The following is a 26,171-nucleotide window of genomic DNA, read 5'->3' as shown; positions in this document are numbered from 1 at the left end:
ACTCAGGGAACTCAAACTGGGGCTCTGTAATACTATAGAGAGGTGAGAATGGGCAGGAGGTGGGAGGGAGATTCAAGAGGGAGAGGACATATGTACATCTATGGCTAACTCATGTTGATGTATGACAGAAATCAAATTAACTTTGTAAAGCAATCATCAGTCAATTAAAAAATTGAAAAAAGATTTCATTGCTCTTGAGAAATTGGTAGCATGAAATTGTTAAATTAAAAAAGAAAAATGGAAACTTAGAAGGCAAGTTCACAAGCCTGCAAAGTTTGAATCTTTTTACTTTCCTGTTTTTATCAAAATCTTGCCAAGTGGAAGTTATGGGTTACTGTGCCAGATGATTGCTAATGCTAAATAAATAGCAGCAATTGTTTTCTTACAGTTATATAGAACATGCTATCTTGAAAATTAAGTATAAACATTAAGAGTGGTCATTTCCAGTTGGCTGTAAATCAGGTGGTTAAAATTAGATATTTATATTTGTATCAGCCCTGGAAGCTTCTGGTCTGGGGTATAAACAAGTTATATGTATATATTTTTTATATATATCAGCATGTATTTACCTTAAGCTATTTGAACAAATTTTAAACATCTGATTTATTCTTCACTTTCCACTCTCTGTCCTTAAATCCTTAAGAGAAAAGCTTGCTGTACTTTTTGTCTTACATATTTTCCCTGGAGAAGGAAACTTGCCTCTACTATTAAATAAAAATATTATGTGAAAGGAATACATTTTCCTTTACTGTATAAGAGGCTTACACTTTCATCTTTAAAGTCACACTTTCCTTTATGTTTATTTCCTTCTCCCTGCTATAGTGACAGGAAGCCTAACGTACGGAACTGAGTTTCACCAGGAGATGACTTTTTCCCTTTGCCCCACCACTGTACCAAGGATATAACTATCTTTGCATTATAGTAACCCCTTTTTTTTGGCAGTCTGTCTCCCTGTCTAAATGGGATAGCCTTTCAGGATTGGACCATGTTGTCCTCTTTTTTTTTAATTAAAAAAAATTATTTATTTATTTTTGGCTATGCTGGGTCTTTCTTGCTGCACACAGGCTTTCCCTAGTTGCAGCGAGTGTGGGCTACTCTCGAGTTAGGGTATGCAGGCTTCTCATTGCAGTGGCTTCTCTTATCGTGGAGCACAGGTTCGAGGTGCATGGGCTCAGTACTTGTGGTGCACAGCCTTAGTTGCCACCCAGCATATGTGTTCTTAGTTCCTGGACCAAGGATCGAACTTGTGTCCCCTGCGTTGACAGGCAGATACTTAACCACTGGACCACCAGGGACGTCCCTCTTACTCATTTTTATATCCTCAGCACCAGGAACAGAGCCCATCACATCAAAGATGCTCAATAAGCAATCGCAGAAATTTGTGAAATCACAAATTTCAGTAACTACTTAGTATATGAAAATTAGTAACACTCATTGTTCAGCACATTTTCATCCTTATAATATTGCTCATTCCAACCCCTGGAGGGCAAAAGCTACCTTTTGCTTACCTCTTACTCATTTTTAAAACCCTAGTGCTGGGAAAATAACTAGGCGTTTGATAAATGTTGCATCTATCCATTCACTCAGCAAGTATGCATTGAATGTGTGATACTATGTTAGGAACCAGGACTGCACACACTTACCTAGAAGGCATCATTTTTTCCTTCAGGTAACCTATAATCTAGTTGGGGGAGGGCACATACAAAACACCACACTAAATATTTAAATAACGTGATAAGATAACTTTTGTGTTCAAACAAGAGGTATAGACTATAATTAGTTCAAGAATCTAGGAGGTCATCTGGCATGGACTGACCAAGGAAGGCTCAATTAGTGGCCTGATAAAAACTGTCCTCACTGGAATTCTCTGCTCACTGTTCCTCTGTTTGTGTTGTCCTTAGGTCCTGCTTTCTCTTGAAATGCTGCCCTTCTCACTGTCTTCTGTCTACCCAGACCCAGCATTAAATGTATTCGGTTTTTAAAAACTGGTTTAAGTAAAATGAGAAATGCCTTGCTTCATATAACCAGAAAGGAGGGGAGAATCTAGCCACATTTGATGTGGCGGATCGTCTGCTGTGATGGCATCCAACAATTCTCCCATCCCTGTATGTGTCTACCACTCCAGTCAAGAGTGGATGCTACTTCTGCTCCCCTTGAGCCTGGTCTGGGCTTTTGACTCATTCTAACCAATCGAATGTGACAGAAGTGCTACTCTGCCAACTCCGGGCTAGCCCTTAAGAAGTTTGGCATCATTTGTTTTTCATCTCTTGAAAACCACTCACCATGTAAATAAGTCCAGCTATTCCAATAGGGAGAAGGGATCCCTGGAAGAAGGGAGACTATGAAATATAAAAATATTTTGTTTAAATATATAAACATATACACATTGAGATAGAGGCCTGGCCAGCCCCAGGTATTCCAGCCACCCCCATTCCTCTTGGTGCTGACAGGTGAGTGAAGCCATCTTGGACACTCCAGCTCCAGCCAGTATCACAAGGAGCAGAGAAAAGCCAAACTCTGCAGACTTGCTCAAAATGCAGACTCATAAGCAAATGAATTAGGTAGTTGTTGTAAGCCAGTGTATCTTAGGGTGAGCTGTCGTGTGGCAGTAGATAGTGGAAAAAGCTGGATTCAGTGCTCCAACAATTCAGTGATGAGTCTTTCCCCTTTCATGGCTGTTTCCCTCAGGGAGGAAGTTGTGTTTGTGTGTCTACCACATATAGCAGGAATGCCCACCATGGCAGCAGGCTTATATTCTACCGGCTGAACCTGGTGCCACCTTGATGGGCTCAGTTCTTTCCCAGTAGTTACAGCAGAAGTCTCAGGGGAGACTCTGATTGGCTCTGACTGGGTCATGAGCCTCTTTCTGTGCACGTTGAACCAACTCTGATTGGCCAAGTCTGGATCACGTGCCTCTTCCTGGAGCCAGAGGTCCAGCGTGGTCAGTCTCACCTAAATTACTTGAATTGAGGATGGGGATGGGATGGATCCCAAAAGAAAAATCCAGGTACTGTTAATATTTTGAGAATAAGAGGCTGGATGCTGGGGCAGGCAGAAACAACAAATATGTACTATGAGGATCAAGTACAACCCTGTCTCTTTTATGAAGCCTTTTCTCACTGTTTTACACTATTATGGCTTTAATGACCCAGTTCGCTTCTCTCCTGCTGAGAACATGCTGCGTTATTGTACCTTACACTTTGGAAGTAAATTCTTGGTTTACACCCTAGATTTTGTACCTTTATCTTCCATATTGTTCTGATTGCATTTGCTACTTTAAAGGTGCAGTTTTTAAAAAAATTTTAATTATGTTTTGCAGATAGAGGCTTTTGGAGGCTGTTATCAGAGGCACAGATAATTCTTATGTTGAAGAAAAAATGTGTGTTCTCTCTCTCTCTCTCTCCCCCCCCACCTCTTTCTCCCTCCCTCTCCCTGAGAAGAAGAGAGAAAAAGAAGGCACATGATCTGTTTTCCCCATGGGTCCTAATTCCAAATAAGAGAGCCAATGGTGATCCACACAGCTTGTTTTCTTTCTTTTCTGGGGAGCTTGCTCTTGTGCTATTTAATTTGGGCTTTTAAAAACATTATTTTGTATGAGTGCCCAGTAGAGCAGCTTTTGGGCAACTGGCTTATGAAAAAAATCAAAATGATCTAAAAAAGAACATCCTCTGTTAATTGAAATTGAAGTGAGCCTAATATAGTTTTAATTCATTCGTTTTGTGGAGGATCAGCGTTTCTTTCCAGAATGGAGTTCTTCTAAGCAACACCAAGACAGTAATAGAAATGGAAAATAGCTGCCTGCTGTCACTAACCAAAGCCCAATCTTGGCTTGTCAGAGAACTTACTTAGGTCTGGCCTCTCTAAAGTTACACACAGATACAGTTACACACACTTGTACATGCATACACCTGATCAATATAATTTCTACAGTCCTAGGTACCTGAAAAAATGAGGCATCAGGCAAATGAAGGGGGAAAACCCAGAGACAGACTCTTAACAGATTTCAGAATGGATCTTTATAAGATTACATTGGCATAAAGACAATAACAACAGACTGTCTTGCCTTTATATGAAGATTTATACTTATAAAGTGTTATTCAGTTCAGTTCAGTCACTCAGTCGTGTCCAACTCTTTGTGACCCCATGAACTGCAGCACGCCAGGCCTCCCTGTCCATTACCAACTCCCAGAGTCCGCCCAAACCCATGTGCATTGAGTCGGTGATGCCATCCAACCATCTCATCCTCTGTCATCCCCTTCTCCTCCTGCCCTCAATCTTTCCCAGCATCAGGGTTTTCTCAAATGAGTCAGCTCTTCGCATCAGGTGGCCAAAGTACTGGAGTTTCAGCTTCAACATCAGTCCTTCCAATGAACACCCAGGACTGATCTCCTTTAGGATGGACTGGTTGGATCTCCTTGCAGTCCAAGGGACTCTCAAGAGTTTTCTCCAACACCACAGTTCAAAAGCATCAATTCTTCGGTGCTCATTACATTTGTGTATATAAGTAGATACTCCACTGGTGACTTAAATCCAGGATTAAGGATGCCATCATCACATCTGTCTTTTGAGTCTTTGTTATCTTTAGAATTTTAAATTATTATGAAATATTGTGTATATGTGTAGGCATGAAAACATATCTAGTATAACAATAGCCATTCAGTAAATATGGCATTGTTTATAATCTTGTTTCCCTTTCCTCTTGAATCCTTATCTCCACACTAGAGGTAAATACTCTCCTGAAATTTGTGTATATCATGCTCTTAACTTTTCTTAATAGCTTAGCTATATATCTTTGTTCTCCTAAAAATGCCATTTATTCTTCCTATTTCAACTTTACTTGAATAGAATCTCACAACAGGCAGTTTTATGTGGTTTGCTTTTTTTTTGTTTCTCAGTATTGTTGATGAAATTCATCTATATTGATTATTTTTAGCTCATTTTGTTTGTGGCTTATCTTTTCACTTTATTATTTTTTTTCATGAGCAGAAAATTTAAAACAGTGTAGTCGAATCTTTGTGGTTTATGTTTTTTGTGAACTACTTTTTATGACTTGAGATCAGAATGATATTCTTCCACTTCCTTTTGGCAGTTTTAATAATTGTATTTTCTCCTTTAGATCTTTAATCTATCTGATACTGATTTTTTTGTATGCCTTGAGGTAGGGATCATTTTTTTTTTTCCTCCCAAGTGAAAAGACAGAGCATTTGCTTAGAAAATTTCAGATATTCCCATCTTTCTCAGAATTAAACTCAAAGTTCTTAAAATAGTCTAAATTACCCTATAGGACCTGGTCCTTTGAAATGTTTCTGATTTCATCTACTGTTGTCCCAGTAGGACAAGGAGGGTTGGCCTCCTCGCTCTTCCTGAACACTCCCAAATGTTCCTGCTTTGGGGACTTTATATTAATACTTGCTGTTCCTTTCATCAACAGTCTTCAGACATCTACGTGGCTAGCTCCCATTCTTCCTAGATCTCTTCTCAAATGTTACCTTATCGTGGAGGCCTTCTGTAGCCACCCTAGCTAACATCATACACACATTCACATTTGAAATCTCAAATCTCAAACAAGTATTTTTAAATGTTGATTTAATTTTTGAATGATTTTAGGACTCTATGGGGTTTTCCGTTTCTTAAGTTAGTTTTGATAAATTTGTCCTCTTCATTAAAAAAATACATATATATATTTAGAAATCCTTGCCTTTTTTAGAACTTTTTATTTTATATTGGGGTAAGGCCAATTAACAATGTTATGATGGTTTCAGGTAAACAGTGAAGGGACTCAGCCATACATGTGTATGTATCCATTCTCCCCCAAACCCCCCTTCAATAAAAGATATGTTTTATTTCACTTTTTAAATAGTCAATATATGCACACAGTTCAAGCATTCAAGTTCAAAAAGCATATACGGTGAGAAATAAACCTTCATCCGTTCCTTCTAGCTACCTAGTTCCTGTCTCCTGCCATCAGTTTCTTGTCGATTTCTCTAGTTTCATGTTAATTCTCCCCAAAATATGTTATGCATATTTAACCATATATATATATATAGTTTTTATATAAATGGTGGAATACTATATATATATTACTCTGCACATTGCTTTTTTACTAACCAGATATGTTAGAGCTATTTCTGTAGCCATACATTGAGAGCTGCCATTCTATTACAGGTACCTAACACTGGAGAAGGCAATGGCACACCACTCCAGCACTCTGGCTTGGGAAATCCCAGGGACGGGAGCCTGGTGGGCTGCCGTCTGTGGGGTTGAGAAGAGTTGGACACGACTGAGCGACTTCACTTTCATATTTCACTTTCATGCACTGGAGAAGGAAATGGCAACCCACTCCAGTGTTCTTGCCTGGAGAATCCCAGGGACAGGAGCCTGTTGGGCTGCCGTCTGTGGGGTCGAGAAGAGTTGGACACGACTGATGTGACTTAGCAGCACCACTTAACTGGATGTCTATATTGTAATTTACTCAATCTCCTTCTGAAGGACATTGAAGTTGTTTTCAATTTTTGCAGTAGCCTTCTAGCCGGTGTCCCTTACCCATCTTTAATCAGTGCATCTCACAGCTATTAGATATTTCTTCTTTACTTTCCATCCTGACACTGTCTTGTCCCCTTTCAGAACCCTCCAGCAGCTCTCCCAGTATCCAACAATAGGGCTGAACTAATCAGCCTTTAAGTAGAGCCCTGCACCACATGGTCACTGCCTACTTTTTCCATCCAGTCTTTCTGTTCCTGCAGAGACTCCCTAAACTGATGGCTTGAGGTTTTCCAAACGTACCTTTGGGGGCTTCCCGGGTGGCGCTAGTGGTAAAGAACCCATCTGCCAATGTAGGTGGAGGTAAGAGATGCCAGTTCCATCTATGGGTGGGGAATCCCCTGGAGGAGGGCATGGCAACCCACTCCAGTGTTCTTGCCTGGAGAATCCCATGGACAGAGGAGCCTGGCGGTCTACAGTCCATAGGGGTTGCCCAGAGTTGCACGTGACTTAGCATGCACCTCTATTTTTATGCTCAGGATTTTTCTTCGGCCTGTACTTCCCTTCCCCTCAGCCCTTTGAAGGAGAAGATCCCAATCCTCCTCCTTCTGGGCTGGTAAGGTCTAACTCTAATTCTTCTCTGGAGCAGCTGCACTTTCAGTATTTCAACTCATTCTCCCACTGGTACACTGTCTCAATAACCAGACGAGGTGTTTTCACTGTCTCCTCTAGACTCCATATTTCTTGTGGGGAGGAACTCTTCACTCGAAATAGGGCATACTAAAATGAAAAGATGTATCTTGATTTTCAAGTAGTTTCCAACATAAAGGTGAGCCAGACTTGCAAAATAAAAATACACAACACTATAGATGGTTGTTTAAGAGGAAGTGTAGTATTTGCTCAGTGGAATCAGAAGAAGAAAAACATGAGCACTTAAAAAAAAAAAAAAAACACCTCAGACACAAAAAAAGAATTCGGATCCCTACCCCCAGGGCCTAGCACGGTGTCCCATAAGTGCATGTTGAATAAGAGTAACGTGAAAGGAAGCATTAAAGGCATGCCTCAACATCTTGACCAAAATCCATCTTTCATCAGGTAAGTCAACAAACAGTGAAGATGCCACTCAGGTGGAATCAAGTTTAAGCAAGAGAGGGAGGCAGAGCCGAGGCACCTGGAGAGGGTCTCGGGAGGGCGGGGCGCGCAGGGGGCGCGGCAGAGACGGGAGAGGGGCGGAGACTCTTGCGTCCCTGCCCCGCCTCTCCCGCCCTCTCCACTCCGCAGCAGCGGCGGCGGCGCAGGGCGGCCGCGCGGGTGTTGGCAGCAGCTGCGGGAGCCCGCACCGCCCCCTGGCCGAGGCTCCCCTGGGCGAGCCCAAGCCCAAGCCGGAGCACGCCGGCAGCTCGCGGCGCGGCGGCACTGGACCCCGGGAAAGTTCCCGGCGCCAGCGCCGAGATGCCGGGCAGCGACACGGCGCTCACCGTGGACCGGACCTATTCCGACCCGGGCCGGCACCACCACTGCAAGAGAAGGGTGAGGGTCGCGGTCGTTGTGGCGGTGCGGGCGCCCTCCCAGGGGAGAGGTTGGGTGGGCGTGGGCTCCTGCTGGAACGACCTCGCCCTGCGCGTTTCGCCGGCTCCCTCCCTCCCTTCCCTGCGGCTCGGAGCCCGGACTTCCCTGCACCTTTCGGGCTGACGGGGATTGGAAGAGGGGCGTAGGAGCTCGGCCCGCGCGGTTCCGAGACCTCAAGTTCCCGTCCGGGGTGGGAGCAACGGCAAGCCCAGGCCCACCGCCGCTCGTCGGGTCCCGGCGCGCCTGGGTCTCCTCGACGGCCGGCGCCCCGCTGCCCTCTCCGCCAGGGAGCGCTCTCTGCGCGGGGCCAGACGCGAGGGGATCCCGCCGCGCGCGTCGTCGTGTCCCCGGAGTTCGGCCTCCCAGCTTCCTAAACTCAAGAGCAGCCGCCGCGCCTCCCGAGCCGTCGGGGCTTTCGGGTTCGGGGCTGTGCGCGGCCGGAGCGTAGACAGGCGGCAGACCCCGCTTCCCGGTTTCCCGCGGCCGCTCCTCCGGGCTCTGCCCCAGTGAAAAGTCAGTCTTGCGCGCTGCCTGTGCAGTTTCTAGTCGTCAGGAGCAGGCGCCCTCTCCATTGTTTGCTCTGTAATTTGCTGTTGCTGATTTTGGCTGTGGGCGAAAATAGCTTTTCAGAGTGAGCAGCGGAGACGAACCATGTAGTGCTCGAACGGGGAGGGAGGCCTCAGCCTGCGCGCCGGTCCCTCAGGAGAGAGGAAGCCTCACCTGCCTCGGGGATCGCTTTGCTCTCAGGAATGTTTGATCGTCCAGGTTGAACACTTGGCTCTCCCGTTGACTGATTGAACTGCCATTTAGAACTGCACCTCCTCCTCCTGGCATTTGTTCGGGCGAGGATTGCCTGAAGGTGTTCTTTGCGCTAACTGCTCTCTTGCACGATCTTACTCGTTGACTGCCAGCCTCTCTGCTTAAAGTTCAGGAGGTAGGATCGTGCTCCCATCTGTTAATCAGTTTAACAAAATGATTTAATATTTTTCGGATTAAGTACATTTAGTGGAGTAATACTTATCTCCAGCATGCAGCCCGCTCTCCCTCCCCACAAAAGAGTTCTCCCTCTCTTTTTCTGCACTTTCTTAAAAGTTCCATAACAGTTTGTAATGAAAATAACTAGAAACTGCATTTGAAAGAAAATATTGATAGTAAAAAATCTTTGGTTACCTAAAGTTAGACGTTTGTTGAGGGATGGCTGCTGACTAATATAACTGCAAAGGAAGATAAAGATCTTTTTCTGATGACTTTGTAATCAGGGACATGTGTGGTCCATCGTGTTGTAGTTGACGGAAGACATTTCAGGTTTGAAAAAAGTGTGGAAGCTGGGTTTCTCTTGTCACAACTGTGATAATCTTCGTGTAAACAGCAGGATTAGTAATCTTTGAGGGAGGGATGGCTCATTGTGAACCCATTTAAGCAATTTGGCAAAAGCACATGGAACTTTCCAAAACTCAGCTCTTTTTAGCTGAACTACTGAGATGGAAAGTGGCAAAGCAGATGTGTAAGTCAGCGACAGACTTTATCTCTGCTGTATCTGCTGCTGTTCCATTTCCACACCCATCTTTCCTGTTAAAGTAGGGGAACCGTTTGTGAAGGGGGTTTCTTATGTTGTTTAAAATTCTGTTGACCCTGTTAAAGTACTACATGGAGACACCTGGTTTTTATATAGACCATATATTAAAACTGTATTAGACGTATATATACTGATTATTCTAAATTAGCTTATATAGGGCAAATGAAATCTGGTAAGGACTGGACAAAATCAAATTGAGGAAGGCTAGAACTTCAGTGGACAGTGATCACAAGTTCTACAGCAAAGACCTTTACTCAGATGGGGCTGATATAATTTTCATCTGTCCTGAAGGCTGCCATAAGGCTGCTATAATGAAGGCCAGGCGGAAGCAATTTTCCCATGCAGAAAGCATCCCATTAGATGATTTTAACTACTGTTTCATGGTACTCATTTGAATGTAGCTATAAAAACTTATTTTCTTTACACTCAGAAAGTATGTGATGCTGAGGGTTGCCTCAAGGAACACTGATACTTAATTTCTTTATATCACCTTTGCCTTGACAAATCATCTAGTATAGGATTCGTTTATTTATTTTTCGATGGGAGTGTAGTTGCTTTACAGTGTTGTGTTAGTTTCTGCTGTACAGCAAAGAGAATTGACTGTATGTTTACCTATATCCCTTCTCTTTTGGATTTCCTTCCCATTTAGGTCATCAGAGAGCATTGAGTAGAGTTCCCTGTGCCATACAGTAAGGTTCTAACATAGGATTTAAAAAGAACCTTTTTGTGGACTTATTTGGTAAATTAGCTCCCCTAAAAACATTATAATGAGAAATGGAGGTGTGTGTGAGGAGTTGGTTAACCTTTCAGAGATAAGAAGTTTCCCCCTGGGGGGTTAAGACTCAGTGAGATCAAGTTCTTGTTTACCGAATGGTCACTTTCTGTGTTCAAAATTGATACCCTGTTGAGAGAGCAGGGAAAATAGACATCCTGCTTGCTGAGCTTGTTTAAGCCTTTGAGACTAGAATAATAATGAGGCAGTGTACTATTTTAACAGTGCACAAGTCTATTTTTACAGCCAGGTGGATTAACCTAAATTCCTCCCCCCACCCCCCTTGGTGAAAATGTAATGTAACTGATGAATTCTGTGATTGCCTCTAAGCTGACAAGTCAGGGTCATTCACATTTTTAAATTTCATCTGGGTAAAACTCAGAAATGGTACATGTTAAAACTCACTGCACATTATATCCCCTTATTTTAAAAGAAAGAGTGTACATAATTAGAATCTTACTTTTTTTTCCCATGCCCTAGATAGTTAAAGCCTATTATCTATTTAAGAATATAGGGAGTCCGCTTTCTATACAGTTACTGGTTTTTATTAATTATGTCTGAATCAAATTTTTGTCAGTTCTAATTTTGAGTGTCCTAAAATGCCATCTTCAGCCACTAGGGTCTAGGGCCGAACAGCTGTGGCTCTGGAAGCAGAAGACTTGGATCATAGCTGGCTCTTCACACTTCCCAACGGGGTGACTGCTGGGCAGGCTCTAACCTTTCCAAGCCTCCAGTTGCCCATGTGTAAAAGGTGGTAATAATCCCCACTTTGGGGAGTGATTGTGAGTCTTCAGTAAGAGAATTTGTAAAAAGAGTGGTTGTATATACTCAGTAGTAGCTGTTTTTCTCCATGTGTGAGGTAAATAATTTTTTTCCTTTAGCTGTTGGTCCACTGATCAGAGCTGCTAGTTGTCTGGAGTGCCTGCCTCCCCCCATCTCTAGTCTGTCAGCCATGCCCCTGGAGGTCTGACATTTCTCTGGATTCCTTTCCTTCTTCCTGTGTTCCCCAGACATCCCACCTTAGTTTAGCCACTTACGACCTCAGGAGGAGATAGCTGGTGCCTTAGCTTCCTCATTACTCTCGGACATCATCAACTTCTATTCCATCCTGCCTGCACAGACCAGACTGTTCGGTCTACAGAACCAGTTTCATGCGGCTAGCCCGCAGAGGACAGATCCTGGGCTAGTTAGGGCTGCTTACTAAGCACTCGACCTTGGACCTTATAGTTATCCTAGGCCTTAGTTTCCTCTTCTACACCGTTGAGGTGTTGTGAGTAATAAATGAGTCATGTCTATAAAATGTCAGCTACACAGTAAGACTCAATAGATGGTGGCCAGTTTTTGTTATTGCTATGTAAGACATGAGTTTGAGCAAGCTCCAGGAGTTGGTGATGGGCAGGGAAGCCTGGCGTGCTGCAGTCCACGGGATTGCAAAGAGTCGGACGTGACTGAGCGACTGAACTGAAACACGTATTCATAAGCTTGAGAATGGAAAGACTGCTGATTTTGTGAATAATATGGAGACTTTTCTTGGATTTTTAGCATGTGGTACCTTCCTCCATTGCACATTCCTCATCAATTGATTGCTTACATGTTTATGAACTACAGACGCTGGCGCTGGGAGAGCAAGAGGCTTCATTCAGCAAATGTTTCGGAGCACCTTCTCTGTGCTCGCTGCTGTTCCATGCATCAGCAAGGTATGGGTGATGAAACAGCCTGGCCTCTCTGGAAATTTAGTATCTAGTGAATGTATCTTTTTTATCCCTGTAGCCCCAGGAAATACCCTTCTCTTTTGTAGGAGGAAGTGATGATAGTAAGTACGAGTCTCTAGTGTCTGAAGTAAAACCTGTGTCGGGTATGGCTGCCACCTGTAGTACATCTTTAAACCTTCTGAGGTTTGGAAATAGATCCAGAACTGCATGATGAGTAGTGGCCAGAGGCAGTCAGGGAGAGGAAGATGTCAGAGCCCTTCTCACTTATGGAAGTGATTGGGCAGTGATGTAATAAGTTGATGATTGCATGCTTACTTCCTGAATAGGAACCAGAGTGAGTGGAAACAGACTTCTTCTGTAGGTGAGACGCTGACCTGGTGAAGGGGTAACTTGAGTGAGTGGTCTGTGAGTACAATTGTTAATCAGTGATTTGTTTTCTTCTAAAGAGTTAATTAAAGGGACAGTCAGTAGATGAATGTGTGAGTTGGAACTGTCTTCAGTGTAGCATGAATGGATTGATGTGTGTTTTTTTGAGCCATGCTTTGCTGTGGGCTCACTGGTTCTCCCTTTAGAGGAAAATGAATTGCCAGCCTCCAACAACACGCCCGCTTGTCACATCCGCTGTGGAACACCAAGACAGCTGCTACCCAGTTGGATCACAGGATGTGTTTGCTTCAGACCCATTGCCTAAATTTCCAGGTCTGCCGTTAAGGTCAGAAATGAGCCTCGTGCTTCTGGGTGGAAATTGCCCAGGTCTTGACTTAGGAGAGGCTGCTAAGTCAAGCCCAGCTTGACTTTGTTTCAGCCCTGCTGTTTCTTTGTTTAATTGTGTTTTAAGTGGAGCGTGGTGATGGGGGGAGTGGTGAGAGAGAAGAGAACCATGAATCACTGTACTGTGAATCAGAGTGAGGACTTCACATTCCTCAGAAAAGGAACATGGGGATATATGATCTATGCATAATCCAGCTGCTTCCACTGACTTGGGAGAGGGCGATGCTGCTTGAAGGAGAATGTAGTGTCTGTGTCGATTATTCCTCTGTAAGAAGGCACAAAGAATGTAAATAAAGAGAAGAATGCAGCGACAGTGATAATAGCCAATAGCTACCAGTTTCTCACTATATACCAGGTGCCAATATTAAACAATTCAAATGCACTCCTTAATCCTCACAGTATCCTATTTATACTTATGTTTTACAGTTGGGGGAGTTAAGGCCCAGGTGGGTTAAGTGATTTGTCCGAGGCCTGTGGCTGTTGGGAAATAGTGGCGCTAGGGTTTGATGAATCCAGATCTAATTCCAGATCTTGCATTTTAGCCACTTCCCAATCTTCTGCCTCTGAGCTGAGTGCAGAAGAAAGTTCTGTCTTAAGAAAGCTGTTCAGTGCTTGGGGATGAAGGTGCTCTGCTGGGGGCCCGCCAAACTGCACATTGCTGGTGCTCTGCAGGTGGTGGTTCCCAGTAAGCATTCGGTGGGTGAACAATTTAGAGTGATCATTTACAAACTTCTTATAATGCCTAGGGTGTAAGAATTTTGACAGTAGTTGGGGACATCTTCAAGGCTGTTGAATAAGCTTACAACTTAAAGACATTGTTAAAGAATCATATTCTTCCTGATGTGTTTTCTCTGGAGGATGAGCAGTGGAAAGACAAAACAACGGTGGTTTCTTCATGTTATAGTTGAGTCACCTTCTGGCCTCATAGGATCTCTCTGTAGGACTCAAGCTTCACTGGGCAGGCATATCCTTCTAACCCTTAAGGCAGAGGTTGGAAAGTTAGACTTAAAGATTTCACCGTGTTAGAACTGGAAGAGAATTCAGACATTAACTCCACATCATTCTATTGATACTTTGCAAAAATAAAACCAAATAGACTGTAACCAGATAGAATGAATACAAACTGATTAAGGACTAAGCATTATACCAGCTCCTGTCTTAGAAGAGAATTTCTTAAAAGAAAGCCACTTAAAACACTTTTTAAAGTAAAGTGAAGTCACTCAGTTGTGTCCGACTCTTTGCGACCCCATGGACTGTAGCCTACCAGGCTCCTCTGTCCATCCATGGGATTTTCCAGGCAAGAGTACTGGAGTAGGTTGCCATTTCCTTCTCCAGGGGTATCTTCCTGACCCAGGGATCAAACCCAGGACTCCCACATTGTAGGCAGACGCTTTTACTGTCTGAGCCACCAGGGAAGTCCTTAAAACACTTTTAATACCATACTAATTGCTAAATTATGTGATAAAACATCTCAAAATTGAACTTGATGAAAGTTTTAATTATTTTCAGTAGAGAATTAATTGATGAACAGATTTAAAATTTTGTGATTTTTGGGTGAAAAAAGTGAATTAAATAATTTAATGTTAGGCCATAATGCTTCTGACTTTATCTCCAGATTTCTGGTGGGGTTGGAGTAAATAGGAGGGGTAACAATTCATATATTAAACTACTTAGCTGTATTGGATCTGCTGCGACTGTTTTAAAATTATCTTTTCTGGGGCTTCCCATGTGGTTCAGTGGTTAAGACTCTGCCTTCCATTGCAGGGGCACAGGTTCAATCTCTGGTCAGGAAACTAACCCCACATGCTGTGGGGTGTGACTAAGATTTAAAAAAAAAATCTTTTCTGAGGTCCCTTTTATGGTCTTTTTTTTTTTTTTTTCCCAAAATCAAGTTTTGTGATGTGAGTTCATCTTTGTCTTGACCTCCTACCTGTTGGGAAAGGGTATTGGGGAAAAAGCACGTACCAGATGCAAAAGTCATGGAATACATCATGTACGGATTTAACTTAGAATTTCAGCCTCAGTCTTTTGTCACCTCTGAAGGTCTCCGTTCCCGTGAGTCTCTTTGGAGAGCATCTTCCAGCACCCTTTGTCTTTGGCATATATAATTTCCATACAACACAGCCCCTAAACACAAACCAGCAACATCATCAGCTTCTTAGCCTAAGAAACAGTCATGCGCTGGCACCCTGGGGGAAGGCAGGGGTGGGGTCTGTCACCTTCTGGGAGCTGGCACGTCCGTCCTGAGGGGCACATCTCCCTCTGTGAAAGTGTGTGTGCTTCCTGCTTCATGTGCTGACCTGAGAGCTCAACCTAGGTGTGGCTTTATTGTATAGTATGTTTCTGCCCTTTCCCTGGTGGCTCAGATGGTAAAGAGTCTGCCTGCAATGCAGGAGACCCAGTTTCAGTCCCTGGTTGGGAAGATCCCTTGGAAAAGAAAATGGCAACCCACGCCAGTACTCTTGCCTGGAAAACCCCATGGACAGAGGAGCCCAGTGGGCTACAGTTCATGGGGTCACAGAGTTGGGCCCGCCCGAGCAGCTTTCACTTTCATATCTGTGATCTCATGTTTCTGTGCACATGTTCCACAGGCACCTCAAAGTCTGTGTGTCAAACTTAATTTGTTCTCTCACAACCCCCCCAATTCCTGATGAATACTTTTCCCATACAGTCAATCCCCAAACTGGATGCCGGGGAAGCCCACTCAATCAGCCCCCTTACCCACCACATCCAATGGTTTGCTTCCTAAATTTTCTCAACCACCTTTTCCTCTTCATCCCCAACACCACTCCCTCAATTTGCTTCCAGATTTGAGGGTTGGAGTGAAGGGTTCAGAGGCTGGAGTCACCCTGAAATGTCGCTCCTCCCCCGCCTGCTTGTGTGAGTGACCGTGAGAAGTGGGGTTGGCAGACCCAGCACAGTGTGGGTTGTTCTGACACTGAGTCATCCTCTGTCTACTGCAGAGTTCCCCAAACCTCACTCATTCCCACACCTCCTACGCAGACCACCAGCACCTTTATTTATTTAGTATTTCTAAATCAGTTTGGGCTTCCCTGGTACCTCAGTGGTAAAGAGTCCACCTGCCAGTGCTGGAGATGCAGGTTCGATCCCTGGGTCTGGAAGATCCCCTGGAGAAGGAAGTGGCAGCCCACTCCAATATTCTTGCCTGGAGAATCCCAAGGACAGAGGAGCCTGGGGATCTACAGTTCATGGGGTCGCAAAGAGTCAGACGCAACTGAGCAACTGAAAAAACAACAGCAGTGTTAACTGCTCTAGGAGAATATCATCTGGCCTCTGCACCAGGCGAAAAGGGGGATGAGCAAGCGCGGGAGCTTGGTAAAGGGGATGTTAGCACAGAACCCAGACGTGCTCCCAGCCTCAAGCAGCTGCGTTGGGTTGAGGATTGTTTTCAAGGGACTAACTCACTCTCTCTGATTCTGTGTGTATTTAATGCTTTCAGTTTTGCCCACCTAAAATGATTCAGAATCATTTAGGAAAACACCAGTCTTGATGTGTTATCTCTCTTCCTTTATGAAACAGTTAAGACCTTTGGTCTTGAAAATGCTAAGAGATTTTTCTTCTTCTCATGGATTGCAAAAATTTAAATAATTGAATGTTTGGGATGAACAAAAGCACACTCTGGTGAGTTGAGGGCAGCCTTGTTGGGATAGGAATGTTTGGGAAAGGTTGGGAAATTGAGAGTTGTGTTCCAGGCTGTCTTTCTAGTCTTCTGATGACCTGAGAAAAACTGAGACAATGGAGGGCATGGGGCTAAAGAGTGGAACATCCAGAAGATGCAGATTCTTTGGGAATTTCAGGCAGGGACAGAAACATGGGTGGAGAAGAAATTTGAGCTCTGTGTTTTTCTGAAGTAAAGTTGAATCTAATTAAGCTGTATCTGTAAGCTTGTTGTAAGGAAATTAAATGATGCCTTGAGCTTTTCTTAATTAAATTAAATGATGCCTTGAGCAGCCTTTCTCAGAAATTTTGATGTAAGCACTTGTCCAGAAATAAAGTCTGTCCCTTCGCAAAAGCTATACTTCGTCACCTGGATTGCACACACACCTGTGTGTGCAGCTGTGTGTTAGGACCAAAATTCTCTCCTTTTTTTTTTTTGCTGTCTTTTGTAAAGATTTTTGTGATAATCCAGAAGACTTGGGACTTGACTTCAGATAGTCAGTAGTATACTATTTTAATCTCACTAATTGGAACAGGTGGCCTCTATTTGAGACTGAACACTAGTTGGCATAGATTTTAATTTATCTGAAAATATAAGGTCCATTCAGTAAGAGCTGTTCAGGCTGTGTATTGGCATCAGGGATGGTGCTTAAAAGCTTCAGCCATTAAGAGCTCAGAACACAGGAAGGTTGTAGAAATGTAGCGGAATAGTTTCCTGCTTTGACTCCATCCTTAAATGTTGGATGAAGAACCAGTAAAGGAACATGGTTAAGGGAAGCGTGTCCAGGTGCTTTAGACATCTGCTTGTAAATGTTTCTCCAAGCGAGGACAATGTGTCGAGTATATCCTCTGACTCCAGTAAGCAAGATGGCATGTTTCAAGAGGACTTCATGCTGTCCTCATGGTTCTGGAGGTCTTAGCAGGTATGCGGTGAAGGGGTGTGCCTGGGTGATGCAGCTTACTGGAAGTGCTCAAGTTGAGATGCCCTAAGACATCTCTCATGAAATCACACATGGTCTCCAGATCCTGAACTTCTCCAGCTGGACCCCCTGCTTGGTTTTTACAGTAACTGTGTGCTTCACTGAATGTCTTGTCAAGATTTTGCTTTAAATCCTTCAGCAGGACAGAAGCCCAGCCTGTCACCCGAGCCTCTTCATCTGACCTTTGTCTTTTATGCCCTTTTGGCCCTTGAGCCCTGGTCTCCGTTCTTTGTGGGCTCCCCTGCCTCCCCTCTCTGCCTGTCGGCACTTGCTCCATCTTCTCACATGGGGATAGTTACATCCTTTTTATCCAGACATGGAGCATGGTACATACTTGGGACGTGTAAATACTGACCAAATAAGTGAATGTGGGTATGCTGTGAAATTGCTCTGCGGGACTTGAGAAGCTGGAAAACATATTCTACTCTTGATCTTTATCAATGCAGATTAATCAATCTTGTTATAATTGCTATACAGGATTCCAGTCTATGGGTATTCCATAATTTATTTAACCATTTCCTTATTACAGGAAACATGTATTGCTTTCAGTCTTTAATTACTATAGGCACCTCACTCACCACACTGGGGCATGCTTCTTTTTGCACATGTGAAGAATATATGAAAGTCACTCAGTCGTGACCGACTCTTTGTAGCCCCATGGACTGTATAGTCCATGGAATTCTCTAGGCCAGAATACTGGAGTGAGTAGCCTTTCCCTTCTCCAGGGGATCTTCCTAACCCAGGGATCAAACCCAGGTCTCCTGCATTGCAGGCGGATTCTTTATCAGCTGAGCCACAAGGGAAGCCCAAGAATACTGGAGCGGGTAGCCTGTCCCTTCTCCAGCGGCTCTTCCATTTGAAAGCTAAATTCTTAAACGTGGGTTTGCTCATCAAAGGGTATGTGCCTTTTAAGTTATGGTATTGTGAAATTGAACACTGTACCTGTACAGACAGTAGGAGCTGAAGGTGCAGTAGAGAGTGAAACTGTTACAGTTTATGTAACCATCAATGTATGAACATGCCTCAGCTCACATCTTTCTGACACATAGTGTATTGCAAGGTTTTTTGATGCTTGCTAATCTGGTAGGTAAAAACTGGTACCTCATTTTAATTTATATTTTTCCTGATATGAATGAGATTACCCGTATTTTTTAATATTTTGAAATAATTTTAGATGCAGAGGAAGCTGCAGAAAGTAGTACAGAGGTGTCCATTTACCCTCTCCCGCCACCTAGATTTTCCCAACGGTTACATCTTATGTAATTATAGTACAATATGTTAATCATATTTTTATACACTTAAAAACATTTCTCTTTATTGTGAATTACCTGTTTATATATTCTGCTCATTTATTGGGTTATTAATCTCAAATTGATTGGTAGGAGTTTTTACTTATTAAATATGCTGTTTTGCACATTTTTTTTTTCTGTTTGTCATTTTTGTCTGTTAATTTTCCACTGTCATGTAACAAATTACTGCAAATCTAGCAACTTAAAGTGACACCCATTTATCATCGCACAGTTTCCATGAGCCAAGAGTTCAGGCCCAGCTTACCTGCGTCTCTTCTCGTTTTAAGTTTCATCAGCCTAAAATGAAGGTGTCAGCCAGGATTACAGTCTTGTCTGAGGCTTGGAATCCTTTTCTAAGCTCATTTGTTGTTTCCTGAGTTAAGTTCTTTGCAGTTGTAGGACTGAGGCCCTCAGCCCTTGCAGGCTGCCTAGCTGCCTGCTGTTCCCTGCCACGTGGCCCTCTCTACAACACGGTAGTTTATTTCTTCAAGGCCAGCAGACGAGTGTCTCTGTCGCATCACCTCTAGAAACCTGATAGGCCAGGCCCACTCAGTGATTCCACCTTTTGATGAATTAAAGTCAGCTGATTAGAGACCTTAATTACATCTGCAACATTCTTTTACCCTTGACAAATAATGTAACCTAATCATGGAGGTAAAACCCCATCTTACTCACAAGTCACCACCCTTATGGCAGAAAGTGAAGAGGAACTAAAAAGCCTCTTGATGAAAATGAGAATGGAGAGTGAAAAAGTTGGCTTAAAGCTCAACATTCAGAAAACGAAGATCATGGCATCCGGTCCCATCACTTCATGGGAAACAGTGGAAACGGTGGCTGACTTTATTTTTGGGGCTCCAAAATCACTGCAGATGGTGACTGCAGCCATGAAATTAAAAGACACTTACTCCTTGGAAGGAAAGTTATGACCAACCTAGATAGCATATTCAAAAGCAGAGACATTACTTTGCCAACAAAGGTCTGTCTAGTCAAGGCTGTGGTTTTTCCTGTGGTCGTGTATGGGTGTGAGAGTTGGACTGTGAAGAAGGCTGAGCGCCGAAGAATTGATGCTTTTGAACTGTGGTGTTGGAGAAGACTCTTGAGAGTCCCTTGGACTGCAAGGAGATCCAACCAGTCCATTCTGAAGGAGATCAGCCCTGGGATTTCTTTGGAGGGAATGATACTGAAGCTGAAACTCCAGTACTTTGGCCACCTCATGTGAAGAGTTGACTCATTGGAAAAAACTCTGATGCTGGGAGGGATTGGGGGCAGAAGGAGAAGGGGACGACAGAGGATGAGATGGCTGGATGGCATCACTGACTCGATGGACGTGAGTCTGAGTGAACTCTGGGAGTTGGTGATGGACAGGGAGGCCTGGCGTGCTGCAATTCATGGGGTCGCAAAAGTCGGACACGACTGAGCGACTGAACTGAACTGAATCATGGAGGTAAAACCCCATCTTACTCACAAGTCTTGTTTACACACAAGGAGAGCTTATCATATGAGGTATATACACCAGTGCGTAAGAGCCTTGGGGTCTCTCTCAGAATTCTGCCTTCCACACTGACTTAATAATACCTTGCATATATATAGATATAGCATGTAGCAAACATGGAATATATACTAGCCAGACTTTGCCATGGAGAAATTTAAAAATTTTAGCACTTATTAAAGGTTTGTGTCATTCTTAGAATGGCCTTTTAAATGACTCTTTAAAAAACCATAAACACCATGGTGTTTTACAATACATTTTATGATTTTTCTTTTTATATATTTTAATCTTTGATCCAGTTAGAATTTGATCCTCTTTAAGATGTCTGCACATAAATGCCATAGTTATTCCTGCACCATTTTTTGCAGTTACTTCTCTTTAAAAATACACTGCTGTCCATATGTATAGTTTCATCTTCATGAATTTCTTTCTCTGGTTGTAAATGTATTGAATCAAAGGTTATGCTTTTGGTTCATTTTTTCTGGAATGATATCCTTCCTCCCCTTCTCCTCCTCCTCCCCACAAAAACGAGCATTTTGAGAACTCTAGCTCATGTATTTTGAAACTTTCAACAGGCATATTTCCAGTATCACTTATGGTAAGGAAAGACAAAAGGTAAAACAGAAGAGATGGTAAAGTTCATTTAAAAATAAAAATTTGCTTTCAACCCTTTTGAACTAGGTGTTACCTGTCAACAAGTTCTATTTAATGTAAAATCTTGGAGCAGGAAATGGCAACCCACTCCAAATATTCTTGCCTGGAGAATTCCATGGACAGAGGAGCCTGGTGGGCTACGGTTCATGGGGTCACAAAGAGTCAGACACGACTGATCAACTAACACTTTCACTTTCGTTTGTCCTTCTGTATGTTTGCAAAAGCTGTTACAGTATAAAGAATATGTGTTCTTGCTGCCTTAATCATTGTGGTCCACCGTCTGAGCTCCAGAGATGGAAGGACAGGAATAACTCTCAGCAGACTACTTTAAAGCTTAGGAAAAGCTTGGTCCTCTCCTTAGGAAACGTCTGTAGCTCCCTTGTGCTATCCTCAGCACTAGGAATTTAAGTTGGTTTATGACTCATGTTAACATAATAAAACAAGATTTCGTGTTTGTAGGTAATAAGGTGTTGCTGTATTTGGCTTAATTCCCCATATTTGTAAGTTACTCCTGTGGCTTGCTAAGTATCACTAGATATTTAGTGGTGGTTATATGCACCGAAGTTAATTACTGAGAGGTTCACATGGGTTACAGTGTGTGTGTGTCTGACACAGAGGGAAGTTGAAACTGTTTCTTGTACCCAGAAATTAACACTTAACATTTCATAGGCTGACCCATGAGTGTATTATAATAGTGAAACGAGTATGCTTTTATTAACGTGTTTTCATTTGGGAAAGGCCGCTGTGCTTGTCGAAACCTCCTGACTTAAGCAAATTATCAAGTGATATTTCTTTTATAGAGCCAGCCAAAGTTTACCTCATGCGCTGAGCAATTTAGAGGTACTCGCTGATTTGGCATCATCTGTTGGATATGTGGGCACCCAAATTACAGTGATAGTCTCCTTTCATTCACGCGGCTCGTTCATGTACTCTTACCACCATGGGAGCCGTGAGGGCTCTTATTTATACCAAATCTTTGTCTGTTTTAGTACCCAGACATGCTCCTACTGTTTGGGTAGGTGGGAGTGCATTAAATTCTGTTGAGAAACTTAACTAGCACTTTGGCAATTTAAAATGGTTTTAAGTACTCAAGGCTCAAATTAGGCTCTATTTATAAAGAAAGAATTAAAAGGAGAGCTCTTCAGCTTTATGCTGTCTATTTATTTATTTATTTTTCACTGTGTAATTCCTTTATTTTCTGCGTATTAGTGCTTTACCAACACTACAACCATAAAGAACACAATTCCAAGTACTGTACTTTTTAGTTTGGGGAGATCACAGTCTACAGACTCATTTACTTATATTAGACAAGATTAACCCATTCAACTTACTGCAGTTTTTAAATGCACATAAAATACAGAAATTGATGCAATTAAACAAAATCTTCAGGATCTTATTTCTTAAATTCTTAGATTGTAATTTTTTTCTGCAGCCTTAATTACCAGTCCCCATAATCACCAATGGTTATGGCTCAATTTACACCAATTTATCAACCTTTTATATCCTTAAAGATAACATAAGTGAAAATTACAATTTCTTATCAAAAGATTTAGGGTTTTCCAAATTTCAGATATTTGCTTCCCCTCCTCCCCCCACCTTAAGACATTTCAAATAAACTGAAAATAACCACATCTCACCCGCAACATTCCTTAGCAATCACTTGATGTATAAAATTTTAACTATGCCCCCAGTTATTTTAAGACACAAAAATGGCTGCCTACCAATCTGTCTTGTCACAAGTGAGAAATACTACATTTAAGAATTAACATGAGGGTTTCAAGTTTCCTCCAGTTTAGGCATTTATACCTTTGTGCTTGTGGCTTCAGGATGTTACTGTAACATTGACGTTTGTATAACCCATGTTTATGTACCTTATATGTAATTTAACACACTAGTAATTAAATGTATGATGGAGCTTTGGGAATTTTAAAAGCAACGAAAATGTTCTTAGGTGTGTGTCAGCTTCATTTCCAGAGATACTTCTACTAAAGTGTCGCTGAGAACTTGATACTTTAGTTGCATTTTGAATTCAAAAATCCCTCTGCACCATTAGGAGCCTACAACATAGCACCTTTTCTCGTCTGCTTTAAGTAAAACGTTTGTCAAGAGTTTTACTTTGAAGAGTTAATTTTCTACAGCCTTGTATTTCTCATACATCTTTGGTAAAAGCTCCATTATACAATATGGCCAAAGCATGGAGGACCAATACTGCCCAATCATATACCATGATATCCCGTTCAATTTTCGTTTTCAGACACCCTCATAAACAAAACCCACTTCACCTTTTCCTGTAAACTGCATTTGCAGTCTGCATTTCTGAAATTCCCTAAGTTTTAATTCCTTGAGGATCTCTACAATTAATCCTTAAGGCTATATAAGAACCAGATGCTGCTACACTATTCTGTATCAAGCATTAACATTTGGTTCAAAGTATTATCATAGTGGTCTCAATAATCTAGTTACTGGTCCTAACCAGCTAAGCAAGTAATCTTGTTAAGATCTGGGTATCACCAGCAAGCACATTGCTTACACTTGAAGAAAAATAAGTTTACATTCATTGTCATCTGTAGGTTCTTCTTCTACATCCTACTACCCCTTTGTCATTCCTCAAGTCTATACATCATTCATTCATCACATTTCCTTCCTTAAAGGAGATAGTGTATTTTTGAACCAACAGGATATCTATTTGCATGAGTTAATCCAACAGAATACTTTTTATAAAACATCTTTTCCATGTTCTAATTAATGGAGATATGGATCACTCATTTACTAAAAAAAAAAAAAAAAAAGACATCTTCAGGTTGCTATAATGTGGAAACAGATTTTTTTTTTCAACTAGGTAAAAGGTGCATATAATTTGAATTGTTAAATGATTTATTAATGAACAAAATAACCATTCCAGTAATGTAAAGTCTACTGGTCTTAGATATTTGAAACATGGTAAAAGGATATATTCCAGTTTTGCCCAAAAGTCACTTAAAATATCTACAAATATTTCATCTGTGTATGTTATACACCATTATTGCTCCATTTTCTGGAAGAGTATGTTTTAAAAGTTAGCAAAGAGGGAAAACACAGCAAAGTTGCTAACTTTGCAGTGAAAAAAAATCTGTGTCCTTGACAGGTTATATTTTCATAGTTTTATGCAGTGTAAGTTAGCTTTGCAATGGGGAACTTGAGTTTTATCCTTACTCATGCATGATGTATGTTTCAGAACTTAATAGCTGAAATTTCAAAGAACTTCTTACATTACCTGTTTAACATACTGATGTGGAACTGGAACATATTACAAGGATATTACTCATTATTTGCCACATGGGCTAAGTTTACTATACTGGTTTTAGATATAAAAGGTCACATTTGAATTTACTAAGTTAAAGTCAGAACTCATAAGGCGGGGGGAAAGGCCTTAAATATAAAAGACAAATGGCAGTTTGATTAAGCAATAATTTTCAGTTTACTAGATGAAACAGACTTGCAACATAGTCTGCATGAATGCAAAATAAGCCATCTACAGCAAGTGATAAGGAAACTGGGCAAAAAGGAAAAAAGCATACATTGGAAAAGAAGATTCTCTCGAGATAAAAAAATCAAACCATTATTATAAAGGAATTTACCAAGAACTGCTATATTTCCCCCATCCCATTTGCTGGAAGTCAACAAGAGCATCTAGCACTTTGTGTTCATGTCAAAAAGTCAGATCAGAGCATCCTAACGCAAAGCAAAAAAAGAAAAGAAAGAAAATCCCTAACTCCCTCCCCCAAACCGCAGAACTGTAACTCCAGAGTTCAAATTCAAAAGAAGAGAAAGTGGCAATTGAAAGAGGTGATGGTGGCGATAATCCTATGAATGGGTTTTTGATTTCTCTCCTTTCTGGGGGATGGGTGGAGAATGCTCATTAGGATTTGTAGTTAGAGGTTGACCGTGTGAGCCCCTCATAGAGTCCGTCCCCCGAGGTGGCACAGGAGGGCTGCACATAACAGTTCCTGTCCCGAATCCGGGTCAGGCCCAGTTTCTCCTGGATCTCGTGGGGTTTCATGGCATCGGGGAGGTCCTGCTTGTTGGCGAAGATGAGGATTATAGCGTCCCTCATCTCTGGTTTTGCTGAGCCTACCATTTCAACAGACATTTTTTGAAACTTTTCTTTGGGCAAATAAGAGAAGAATGAAATAGTCATATATTTATGTGGTTTCCTTTAAATTAATGTTTATGCCTTCTCAGCCTTCATTTTTAAAAATTATTTGTTGCACATTTGGGGTGATGTTAATGAGAGCTGATTTGTTTACTAAGAATAATACGTATACAGTTGAGAGAGAGATTAAATCTGTACACAAAGATTACTTTATGTTTTCTGATACTTTGGACATTTCAGAAATCACAGTTGCTTAGTTGGTACATGATTCCCCCCCCTTTTGGCTGCCCTGGGTCTCAGGTGCAGCATGCAGGGTCTTTAGTTGTGACATGCAAACTCTTAGTGGCGGCGTGTGGGAGCTAGTTCCCTGTGCTGGTCTGTGTAAAGTTGTTTCAGTCGTGTCCCACTCTTTGTGATCCTATGGACTGTATGTAGCCCTCCAGACTCCTCTGTCCATGGGATTCTCCAGGCAAGAATACCAGAGTGGTTGCTGCACCCTCTTCCAGGGGATCTTCCTGACCCAGGGATTGAACCCACATCTCTTACATCTCCAGCGTTGGCAAGTGGGTTCTTTACCATTGGATAATTGTTCCTTAGTTTATTTAAACAGTAAGTTAAAATGAGGCTGGATGTTTTTCTAGGGCAGCTAGCTTATTAAACTCTCAGTGGATTTTAATTTTCTTAAGCCTACTGTGGTTGTTGATTTTAATTTAAGGTTGCAGTTAATGTCCTGTGGAAGTAAATGCAGTGACATCAGATTCCAAAATGATAAGGTAACGAAATGGCCCATCAGAAACAGCAACTTACACCATTTTTTAAAATTAAACCAAATTCACGGAGGGGAGAATGTTCTGCACATGAGGAAAACCCATATCAAATCATTAACCAAATAGTTCTGGATAAATAGTAAATTTATTTTTGGTTACTAAATACTTCAGATATGGAAAAGACATTTTTTTAAAGTGTGGCACTCATAGACCTACCACGTAGATTTAACAGATGTTAATATTTTGCCATGCTTGTACCAGATTTTTTTTTTTTTTTTTTTTTAAGAAATAAGTGGTTCCAG

General features: G+C 42.0%; 1 protein-coding gene across 7 annotated transcripts in view; it reads left to right on the top strand.

The window, feature by feature from the left end:
• Positions 1 to 26,171, top strand: part of TMCC3 (transmembrane and coiled-coil domain family 3) — a 286,943-nt gene that overhangs the window by 208,336 nt on the left and 52,436 nt on the right. Inside the window, exon 1 of one of the 7 annotated variants that reach the window (XM_061415766.1) lies at positions 7,763 to 8,010. The exons of the other annotated variants lie outside the window; for them this stretch is intronic. Coding sequence (XP_061271750.1) covers positions 7,933 to 8,010 — 78 coding nt within the window. The 5' untranslated portion in view covers positions 7,763 to 7,932. Of the gene's footprint in view, positions 1 to 7,762; positions 8,011 to 26,171 lie in introns of those variants that run through there. 7 annotated transcript variants of the gene reach the window in all.

This window comes from Bos javanicus, chromosome 5 (genome assembly GCF_032452875.1).
Source record: "Bos javanicus breed banteng chromosome 5, ARS-OSU_banteng_1.0, whole genome shotgun sequence".
In the NCBI taxonomy this organism is placed as follows: Eukaryota; Metazoa; Chordata; class Mammalia; order Artiodactyla; family Bovidae; genus Bos; species Bos javanicus.
Note: the sequence above shows the minus strand (reverse complement) of the source record. Positions and strands in the feature narration are given on the sequence as shown.